This window comes from Ostrea edulis, chromosome 8 (assembly GCF_947568905.1).
Source record: "Ostrea edulis chromosome 8, xbOstEdul1.1, whole genome shotgun sequence".
In the NCBI taxonomy this organism is placed as follows: domain Eukaryota; kingdom Metazoa; phylum Mollusca; class Bivalvia; order Ostreida; family Ostreidae; genus Ostrea; species Ostrea edulis.
In genome coordinates, this window is record NC_079171.1 from 54,583,534 (window position 1) to 54,595,909 (window position 12,376).

At 35.0% G+C, this 12,376-nt stretch overlaps 1 protein-coding gene across 1 annotated transcript in view; it reads right to left on the bottom strand.

The window, feature by feature from the left end:
• LOC125661972 (receptor-type tyrosine-protein phosphatase alpha-like) overlaps positions 1-12,376 on the bottom strand; it is a 119,693-nt gene that overhangs the window by 19,801 nt on the left and 87,516 nt on the right. Inside the window, exons 6-11 of the mRNA XM_056146483.1 lie at positions 4,687-4,827; positions 4,267-4,407; positions 4,056-4,184; positions 1,918-2,052; positions 828-948; positions 232-335 (exon numbers count right to left, since the gene is read on the bottom strand). Coding sequence (XP_056002458.1) covers positions 232-335; positions 828-948; positions 1,918-2,052; positions 4,056-4,184; positions 4,267-4,407; positions 4,687-4,827 — 771 coding nt within the window. The remainder of the gene's footprint in view (positions 1-231; positions 336-827; positions 949-1,917; positions 2,053-4,055; positions 4,185-4,266; positions 4,408-4,686; positions 4,828-12,376) is intronic.

Consider the following 12,376-nt stretch of genomic DNA (forward strand, 5'->3'; position numbering starts at 1 on the left):
ATGTTTTCATCTCACATAGAAGTTTTTGAATAAATTCTGCTTCGTATGAATATAACAGGTCATCTAACAAAGAAACGCAATTCGCGCTTATGAGAATTCCAACAGACGGATCACCAAAGACTACGACGTTTGATTGTATCATAAATGACACGTGCCTTTTAGTTACATATCAAATACATATACATTAGAAGAAAAGATAATAAAATAAATAAATAAAACATTTATGATTACGTTTTGGTAAGGATTCTTTAGTTTTCATTTCCATCGGAGAGGAGTCCTTGTTTTGAATAATAGTCTCTTTCACTTTGGATGTTGTAGACTTTCTTCTCCTCAACCTAGGGGAAAAATATATAATTTTTTCAAGTGCACAAGTAATTTCTCCAAAATAGTTTGCTTATTTCTTATATTGACAGAATCATAGGAATGAACAGAAATCTGGTGTATATGAAAAAGGAGCAAATATAAGTAATGGTTGTTCCTTGTCTCAGTACTTGTCGGATATCCTTAGATTTAGGTATCGATTGATTATAAGAGTAGATACAGAAAGGAACATTTTCTGTTTCTGCTCTTAGCGCCATGTATAGATTTATATTTGAAGCCGGTGACACAGGATGAGGGGATGTCATTCCATGAATTGTAAAGTGATTGAATGGCTACTAAAATGTGTCTGAGTGGCAAAGCTCTCAGTAAACATAACGATTTACGTTTTGACAGAAATTTCTTACTTGTTGTCGATTTATGAAATTATTGTTTGTTTTGTGATATTATATATTTGTCATGGACTGTATAACTATCTAATGATAAACTGATTCACGAAGATGATGTACCTTAAGAATAAAACAGCCAACACAGCTAGGACAATCACAACGGAACACCCACCGACAGCGCCACCTACTGCTAATGTGTCCGATGAAAGGTCATCAGCAGAAAGAAAAGCAGAACCAATACCTGAATAAATACAAGACAGTATCTTTTGCATTAAACATAGTGCTATGTGATCATTACCATTCGTAGGTATTTTAAGTTGGTGTGAAAATCTCAAATTCAAATGATATAAACAGGAGAGTTAGAGCAAGGGAACTCTAGATGAACACAGTCAAGAGTTAGTGGGCATATTTGTTATGCAGCAAAGATGATTCATTGCATATAGCAGTTATGAGACTGACTAACATTCGTTACCTTTCATTTTCGCAAATTCTATGGTCGTTATAACGATCTAGTTCGTCAATACAACCTCGCATTGGATCAAATGCTGTCTGACGTGTTTCATACCGATTGTTAAGCCGTTCTTGGCACACTGATTTTGACTGCGGATAACTCCGTTTACCTGATCAGGATATGTGGCTCACGGCTGGTGTGACCGGTCAACAGGGGATGCTTACTCCTCCTAAGTACCTGATCCCACCTCTGGTGTGTCCAGGGGTCCGTGTTTGCCCAACTATCTATTTTGTATTGCTTGTAGGAGTTATGAGATTGATCACTGTTAGTTATCTTCACCTTGCATTTACCAATCAAAGTTTTTCAAAAGTAATTTATTGATTATTATCGTGCATGAGAACAACATATTGATTTATTTTTTGTCAGGAGACAATGCAAACACATACATGATATGGTAAAATTAACTGAATTCTAGCTTTTCTGTTATGTTTAAAGGTACCGTGACTAATCAAAAATATATCGTAGGGTTCATATTTGGAAAGTTGGTAAAGATAAACTTCATTTCAAACATATTATGGCTACAGGAAAACCGGTCAACGACTTTCAAGGAATGATATATTTGATGCATAACTATACTGTGATAGATACAAATAATTTATTGCATTAGAAGTAAGTGGAAAACAAATAATGTCAAATAGATAGGGTTGTTTAATACAGGTCATGGGGTCACAGATACATACACTTTTTAGATGTACCAACCTTTATCACATGTTTCGCCAGGTAATGAACCCAAACACTCTACCACGCAACTTCCATTGAATTTATCACACGTGTTGTTGACACATTGTTCATTACATTTGTGAACACAGTTTATTCCATATGACCCCACGCATGCTGAAATTTAACGAAATATCATTCAATGAAACTGGAAATGTATGATATGAAAACATCACAACAAACTGCGTATCTGTTATTGATTATGCAAGTTTTCCCCCTAAATCACCCTACGTTAGGGTGGGTCATGGAAATCGCAATTGGGATAAAACCTTGAAACCATGTGACATCATGGTTGAAATAAATATATGAGTAAGCAAATTTACAAAATTTCGATTGTATATTCATGTAAGTTTTATTCATGCATAAAACGTGCAGCTATTAGATTGAAAGAAATGTTATACTGCTGTCGTGTATTTGAAATCTGAAAGTATTCTGATGACATCATAACTATACATAGAGTGACGGTAACATATGCAAAGAATTTATGGAATGTCTCATAAATATCGACATAATATGGAGTATTCAAAATATGCTATGGGATATATATATGTAGAACACTGATCGATATTATTAAGGTATGCTACTTCATTTGTTGATAATTTTGTTCAACGGATAAAATCCATTTGCATATCAGCCTGAATTTCATCCTTTATACACTGACATAAAACTGCAAAAGTATTACAATACACCACATGGTTTAGTCTTTTTATACACCGGGTAAATGGTTATAAACTGACGTACAGCGGTGAAATCGTCTGATGAGAATATGTTCAAAGAAAACTCTTCAACACTAGCGCAAAACGTGAAAGACTGAGATGGCTTCGTGTTTAGATGCCTATTAATCATTTCATAATGAAAGCGGTAGAATTCTAGCAGGGTGTGTTACCGTTATTTTCGCTAGTTATATCAATGTTGAAAACCAGAGGTGGTATTATACTTTTTCAGGGCCGTAAGTAGGGTTCTAAATCAGGGGAGGCAGGGGATTGGGGGCCGCCGATTGACTTTACGACTGAAAATGACACTTTTTAAATCCCAATTTATCATGTTTGTGTTTCATTTGTACTATGTAAAGAATCGTAATATGGTGTCAAAGACAAAGGTGCTTGTCTTCATTTTAAACATATATCCTATAATATAACATTTATATAATTTTATTTTCTTTTTTGCCAAAAAATCAGACGAGGCAGTTGCCTCGTCTGCCTCATCGGCAGTTACGGCCCTGTTTTTCATTTTATATTAAGGTGTATCGGTGATTTATTCATAATAACTTTGTAATAATGTTACACGGAAGCGCATATTTGTCACGTTCTTAGGATACAATATGCTTTCATGTAAACACCCAAACAGTTTTGAAAGGTTAGTAGCTCCCTTTCTTTGTGTAGAAATATTCTAAAGACTACAATATATATGCAGTTAGAAGTTATGAGATTGATCATTGTTCGTTATCGTCACCTTTCATGCATAATAGGTGTATGACCTGCCTCAGTATACCCCTGAATGAATTTTACATGTACTTATGTTTTAAAGGACTGGTTCACGATTTTTGAACAAAATATTGTTTTTATTTTTGATGTAAAAGATTGGAAATATAACTCATTTAATGTTGACAGCCAATATTCGTTCTGAATGCAAGAATAAGGGCAATATTTTAACCTTAAATATGTTTTATGTCAACAAAGACTCGAGTCTTTTTTGTATATAAACAAACCAGTGAAATATTAATTTTGTAATATGAAGCATCTTAATTTTGCATAATCACAAATTTTAACTTTTAGATGACACATTTTACCCGAAGAATGCTTGAAATGTGAAACATATAATAAACTTAGATCGATATCCATCTCTTTTGAAAATTTCTTAAGCAATGACATACCGCAATCTTTGTTTACAAAACAAATAATGAAATCTCTTTAATGAGCATCTGTGGTAATATATAACGTTACTTCTTATGTGAAATCTTTTATATACATTAGACAGTAGATTCTGATCAATAAAAGTTAAAAACAAAGTTTTAAGGAAATCGTGAATCAGTCGCTAGAAAGCTTATGTCAACTAACTGATTTGGGTGACGGTTGAGATCCGTACTCAAACCCTGTCTATAGTTAGCGTGAAGCACTTACTTATATTGCAGTTAGGGCCCTTATATCCAGGAGAACAGTCACAAAACCCGTCAGTGTGTCGACATTTATCAATACAATTTCCAGCACAAACACCAGAACAATTTCTTCCAAAGAATCCACGATCACATGCTGAAATGGATAAATATGGTTTGTAGACTTACAGCTCAAATACATAAAGTTTCAAATATTAAGTTGTTGATTCATTTCTTACATCTATTACACCATTTCCCGATGTATCCATCCTTACAGCCATCTGTACATATTCCATCCACGTGGTGACAAACTTTGTCGTTTAAACAATGTCCACTACAGCGTTCTTCGCATCGGTCTCCGAAACGTCCAGGGGAACACGCTGTAAAAATGAATTTGGTAAAATTTAATAAATTAGGATCGTTTTATTAACAATCTTCAATTTACAATCAAAGCCGCCGACGGGGGATGTTTACTTCTCCTAGGCACCTGATCCCACCTCTGATATATCCAGAAGTCTGTGTTTGCCCAACGTTCTATTTTGTATTGCTTATAAGAGTTATGGGATTGATCACTGTTCGTTATCTTCACCTTTCTGACACATATCTGTATACAAATCTATGAAAGTATTGAAAATAATTGGGAAACTATAGTCACTCACACTCATTACAAAGATATCCTGTGTATCCTGGTTTACAACCCATATCACAATGTCCAGTTTCTCTGTTACATATGACGGCATTCTGACAGTGACCACTACAATTATAGATGCAGTCAAAGCCATAAGATCCAGCAGTGCATTCTGTAATGAATTAATGTAAATTGCATTGTACATAACAAGCATGATATGGTTAGCTTATGAGGTGTGTATGTATTGCTATATTCGAATTGATATAAGACATTATAAAAGATCAAAAGTCATTAAAACGTACGCTTATCACATTTGTTGCTCATCCATCCTACAGCACAACCATTATCACAGTTACCAGTCACGTGATTGCAAGTAGCCTTTCCCCTGCAATAACCTGGACACTGGTTCTTACAATCCTGACCGTACCACCCTTGTTGACAATCTATTCATTACGAATAAGTGTCCGTCATGGTAATTTTCATTAAAATCATTCTCCTTTATACTTGTAAAATTCGATGAAAAAGGATAAGATAAAACAAATGTATACTTTTTTCACATAAGGCTCCTGTCCACCCAGGCAAGCATCCAAAACAAGTTCCATTGACGATGTTACAGATCTTATCCTGGCAGTTCTCTGGACATGGAATGTTACAACTGCTTCCATAAACACCCGGTTTGTGACAACCTTAAATACAACACATATCTATATATCAAGCTCTTTAGACATTATAAATTACAGATGCAACTCTAATCACTAAACCTGTGGTATAGTGCTTATTTCAAAGAAATGTAAGTAATATTAATCAAGAAAAAGGGGATGATTTCAAATTGTTTCAAAGTGCTTGGCAAATTGAAGGTATTTACGACAAAAGAATATGGCGTAGAATGAATTATGTCCTACGTGTGACTTACATATATAAAAATCAATACATAGAAAGACTGAAATGGAATAAAACTATTAAGCATATCAACAACATAACACACTATCTTCATTTTAAAGAATTCATTTTAAATGCATGTATAGTTTATCTATCTTATCATCTATCACATATGAATAAACTGTAAATAGATTAATCTTTGGTGATGAAATAATATCAGATGATGTAGTTTTTACATAGGTTGGATTTGTTTATCAATCCGCAGGTAAGTTATTTTTCTCGCTGTTTGTTTTTCTGGGATGATCTATCTTACTTTCTTTGAGGGTTTTCATGTTTTGTTAATATATATGCAAGACTCTAAAGTGCGATGGTCACGTCAAAGTGCGATGGTTTGTTAACGTTACGGATTCCAAAGTCCGATGTTGCGGAGTTCAGTAACTTTTGTGACGTCACGTCATTGTGACGTCATGCTTAACGTCTTTCAAAATAAAACCGAAGAAATGCAACACGGACGACAGCAACGGCAAGGTATACATGGTTGAGGATATTGAGAACGGTAAAGTACATTTGTTGTCAAACTCTCTACTTTGCCCAAACATTTATTAAATTCATAATCATTTATTACTTGTGACGTACATTTAATAAAATCCTGAGGATATGCTATGCTACAAAGCGATTTCACATTGGAAGATCTTGTGTTTAATAACACGAGAACTAGATTGTAATTCTTATTTTTATGCATGGATTTTGCACTGATATTTTAGGGAAACAACACACGGTTGGTACCATCGCACTTTGGTATGTCACACCATCGGGGTTTGGCGCAGACCATCGGGTTTTGGCGTGACTATCGCTTTTGGAGTCCCATCGCATTTTGGAGTTTTATCTATCTATCTATTTATCTATCTATCTATCTGTCTGTCTGTCTCTCTCTCTCTCTCTCTCTCTCTCTCTCTCTCTCTCTCTGTGTAGAACAATTGGAACGCCGAATTGCTTAGTTACACACTTTAGATTTAACTATGACGTCAAATGCGACAGAATGATTAGACAGGTTGTTTCTTTTAATTATCATGACATTGACAAATGATAATATGTTTCTGTCGGATTCCATTTTGAATTCCATGGTAGGGCATAGAATATTGAAAAACTTCTTGAATTATTCTTCTCATTTGTCTCATATGATAATGTAATACTTATACGGTATCAATTTTGATGCACCAGATGCGCATTTCGACAAATAATGTCTCTTCAGTGATGCTCAACCGAAATGTTTGAAATCCGAAATAACTATGAAGTTTTAGAGCTAAATATAACCAAAAACAGCGTGCCAAAAAAGTGGAGCCAAATTATACAATCTTCCAAGAAACGTTTTCACGACTATCTTAGAAAAAAAAATCACATTTTCGTCCAAATATTTCCTGAAAAAAGTCGGCCGTGTTTTTTTTCTTATGTAATATTTCATAACGTTGTATCATGACGTCATAATGATCTTGTTAAAGCGTCGATACAAAATGTCGCTTTAGACTTCATAGTTAAATTTCTTTATGTGTAACTAACCAATAATTTCATAACTCTTGAAGATTGAAAATGAAATCGGTTAAATCATTTTCGGCGTTTTAATTTTTCTTAAATATACTGTCACTTGTGCAGATATTTACTCACATTTTCGATTACACACACACACACACACACACACACACACACACACACACACACACACACACATATAACGAACGGTGATCAATCTCATAACCCCATAAGTAATGCAAAATAGATAGTTGGGCAGACACGAACCCCCTGGGCACACTGGAGGTGGGATGAGGTGTCTAGGAGGAGAACACATCCCCTGTCGACCGGTCGCAGTCGCCATGAGCCCTATATACATGTATAACCCTATATGTTTATTATAAATTGCATGCAATATTGTTTTCTGTACGTTTTCTCTGATGTATGTGTTCATTTCTTTTTAAATGAAATCTGGATTGAAGTATAGAACGGGGTGAAAACAATGAACTTCGTTTCAAGTCTCTTCAATTCATCCATAATATAGTATATGTCATACATTGGGATATAATGCGATATTGTCCTGATAGTAATAAAAAGTTTGTGATTAAGAACTACAGTCGGATTGAAATTACATCTCAATACATAATATGGCTGTCGATATTTAAACGATACGAACGGAATTTATAAAGTTTTGATATTGAATAAGTCGAAAAATTTTATTGTGTGAAATCCATAATAAGAATGATTTCTCATCTTCACCCGACATGTCTAAAGCGAGAGAATGATTCGAAAGTTTAAACACAATTTCAAACTTGATGAACCAGAATAATCATCAAAGACGGAATTTCGTTGTTTGTAATGTTTTCCAACAACATCACTAATTAAAAGTGTATCATTCTGTAAATGTATAACCGGGAAAGAGTTTCCCCTAGCAAAGTAGTTTGCATGCTTTGAAAGAAAAAGCACAACCAAGAGAGACATACCTATCCGTGTTCGAGATACCGGGTTTTTTTCTAATACAAAATGTAGTAAAAATCGGCCGGGGTCATGGACTCACTTCAAGACATACTTGGGTTCGACATATCGCTGTTCGAGATACCAAAGTTTACCAGCACAAATATTTTCACCTGCCCTTTCCTACACAAATACTTAAAAGTACATATCACTGTTATTTCCTTTGGTTTGACTTAACGTCATTTCGAATTATCAGTGGGATACAATGGTGAAACTTCAATTTTAATTTTGGAAAGATGAAAAAAAAAGAATAGTAGAAAAATAACCTTTGACAATAATTTCACACAGTTCAGTGTAAACAGGTGATATCTCGTATCCTGTAGGATATTGTTTTCCATGTAGTCGTTCGTTATAAAAGGTAACGTGACGTCCGTATCCCACACAGGTTGTTGTAAAGTTTAAGGGAGGCAACTCTGGTCCGTCCACGTAGCAAAGAGAGTCGCTGTTTCGTACACCAGGCGCGGATAAATACAGAGAAAACCCTGCAAAACGGCCCTGTTGCCTCTTTTCTGAAACGAAAATGGGACTATGACGTTAAGGTGTAATCTCTCGTAGGGGCTAATACAGATACAGGTACATATGCATGTGGTACTCTATATTACAACGCATGTGATATTCAATGCAGACTTTGCAAACATGTGTTAAAAACCTCGGATCTGTGTTTTCTCTGTGTGATACATTGAAGCTTAATTTGTTCTTGAGTTCACCAATACAGTAGTGGATGGAAGATCTAACACTTTAATTCATCTTTAAATGTTGAATATATCAAGTTAGAATTTTTATTTTTACATATATAGAATATGAATCTGACAGGCATAAAGGGTTGAAATCAGTAAACATCAACGGCTGCTCGACGTAGATTTCTGTACAAATAAGATCTCTAAATGGTATTTAAAAATTCATTTACCTTATGATTCAATGCACAAGAACAGGACAAACCAACTGATCAGAATCGATTGTGACTTCATTAAAATACAATATTTTCACTTCTATACTGTAATATAGGTGAAACCCGTTATCTTCTTTTTTTAACAGACTTTTTTCAAGAACACTTCACTTTATCAACAATGCACAACGATCATTACATTCTCAGGGCTAAACTCGTAAATGTGACAGTGTATATATATACACACATCATAGCATTTACTTCCTTTGCATGATAAAACGTGCCTGTTGTCGACAAATTTGTTCTTTCAGTTATTAACCCACGTAATATTAGTACATAGATGTGTTTGAAAAAGGGTTTTGATGAAAACTGAAGACAATAATACTCTGTAAATATGATTGATTTCTTCATTGATTATAACTTATTTTAATAAAAAATACTGTACATTTCAAGCAATATCTCACAAAGAACAAGGGACGTTATTGGCCAAAATTGGCAGCGCATAAAAAGCCGATCATATTTTGCAGGTAGAAAAGTGATAATTTTCTCGTTTCATTCATATATAACATATACGAGTTATATGTTGCTGATATTGAGAAAATCACGTTACAATATACTGTATTGTTAACTATAACGCCGTCTTCCGACGGTCGCTTTTTCGGAACGACGTCATCGACTTTATAGGATTTACAGTCCACTGATTCTTCTAACATATTTTTCTAAAAGATACAATTCTAACGATTTAAAAAAAATACTCATTGAGATCAAAGACTATTAAAAACTGGCATGCTATGGAAAATAGATTATGCATTTACCTGTAACTCTCGGTGTGTATATACATTTTGCGGAAGAATCTTGTGTTAATTAGAGTGAGGAAAATAATGCGTGTATTTGCCAAAACGTGTTGAGTAGAACGCAATCATATATTCGAAGACACTGTTCGATGTCCTCCTAATCAAAAGAATTATGGAAAATAAAATGGCTCTTGAATTTTCATTTTTTTTAAAAACGTTCATTGAGTCGTATAAAATTATTTGTTATGCCATGTACACCAGTGACTATATATAATAGCTCTGCTTACATGTTTATGTAATATATATGTTACAGTACATACGAATAAAATATGCCTGTCTGCTGTGAGAATGTACAGAATATATTGAAGAGAGCATGATACTAAACGATACACATGTTGCATGAATGGAATTAAAGGCGACAATAACGAACAGTGATCATTCTCATAACTCCTATAAGCAATACAAAACAGATTGTTGGGCAAACACGGACTCCTGGGCATACCAGGGGTGGGATTAGGTACCTAGGAGGAGTAAGCATCCCCTGTCGACCGGTCACACCCGCCGCGAGCCCTATATCCTGATCAGGTAAACAGCGTTATCCGTAGTCAAAATCAGTGTGCCAAGAACGGCTTAACAATCGGTATGAAACACGTCAGACAGCATGTGACCCAATGATAGGTTGTATTGACGAACTAGATCGTTATAACGACCATAGAATTTGCGAAATGCTGACTTCAATCGAGACTGTTGAAACCCCTGTAACATCACCTTGTTTGTCAGTAGCTTGCCTCGATTTAAAAACTAACAACACGCAGAACAAGCTCTTGCGTATCGAATCAGTTGAGAGATATAAACACCATATGCAGGTGATAATTGAATATTACTAAATAAATATGGGAAGTTAAGCATGGAGAAGCTGAAATAATCCCGTTTCCATACAGTTGAGTTGTCAGTTTGCGGTTAATGTCTAAGAATATCATTTTCTTGGGTACAGCAAAACATGTCAAGTAATATGTGTGTCACTTCAGATGGTATATTTTATATAGCAAATATATTTCAAACCTAACAAAAATGCGTCCGTGTTCATATCTTTACATTCACCTAAATTGTCAACAAAGAGTAGTTCGAGCTCGCTCTCTCTTTCTCTCCATATAGTGTTTATCTTTCATAAATGAAAATTACGCCAGTCGGTAGGTATGTCATTGCATGCACAGACATTCAGTCTAAATGTAGCATTACTTAGTTTTACTGATGTAAATACATCAAATGTGTATGTACACATCGGGAACAGGTATAAGTTATTCTTCAAATGAACCCTGGGAAGTTGTTGGAGTACGCGTATAGAAAATGCGGTATATTTAACTGCTTTTCCCAGGCACGTAGAATAGCAAAGGGAGGGGGGGGGGGGCTTTATTTTGTCAATGATCAATATCTGTTATTTTCATAAGCGAATACAGATATTTTGATAGTAGTTTTGAATAAGAAAAATGTAAACTTGAAAATCATGAATTTAATTGGATGAGCCCCCACCCCTCCTCCTTATGATCCTGATCTGTTATTTTCATATGCGAATAAGGATCATATATTGAGTGACACCCCTCCCCAATATTCTTGATAGTAGTATTGAATGAGAAGAAGAAAATAGGCTTAAAATTATGAATTGAACCCATGTAGCGAAGGGTGACCCCCCGGACGATTTGAAAATTTGAAGATCAGGCAGAAAAAATGTTTGTTTCCAAAAAACAGTAGATGTAACTACTACATACCTTTTAAAAATTGATTTTAATCAATATCATATATCTAATTTTCCTGCTTGATATAGACCTGGCCTTTCCAGAACATCTTGACATGAGAGAGAGAGAGAGAGAGAGAGAGAGAGAGAGAGAGAGAGAGAGAGTACTAAGTGTCTACATCACTTTACGGTTACCTCAGTTTTCCTAATCGTGGACAGGCCTACGTCAATACTAATATATTCTTTTAGTAGTAAACTTCACAAAACATATATATTGTATATTTTATAAGACTGGTAAAAGTTGGGATGTAATTGAGCTAGTCACAGTGGTAGATTTCAGTGGGAGAGGGCTCAACCGGCGCTCACCCACTAAATATTCAAATTTAAGGTAAATCGTGGTCTCATGTTTAGAAAAAGGTAAACGATAAAACAAGCAATACTTTCTTCCACTCTCAGAGCAACAAATGACAAAATCTTTTGATTTATTGAATTACTTTCATAGGGAGAACTTTTTTTCAAAAACCCTTGAAAATTGCGTCATTCTTTTTTATTCCCCTCTATCAAAAATGATAGAAAATAGTAAAAATGACTACATAGGAGAAATGTTTTAAGCCCCATAAAATCTGTAAAATCCAGGAACTTCCGGAGGCTTCGCAGCCTTAACGCAGCCCCAGACCCCCTGCCTCATAAAGTTGCTCCTCCTAACAGCAATTCCTGGATTCGCCCCTGGGTCAAGTTGTACCTTTAGCAAGGAAATGGTCGAGAAGTTTCTCCTTCACAGCTGTTAATATGTTCGTGGGGAGGGAAGATAGGGGTGTGGTAGAACACTTGCTGGATCCAGTAATGTATCTTTGTTTGTAAGGGTTTTTATGAAGTTTAGGAATCCAGTATAGGTACGGTTACTCATATT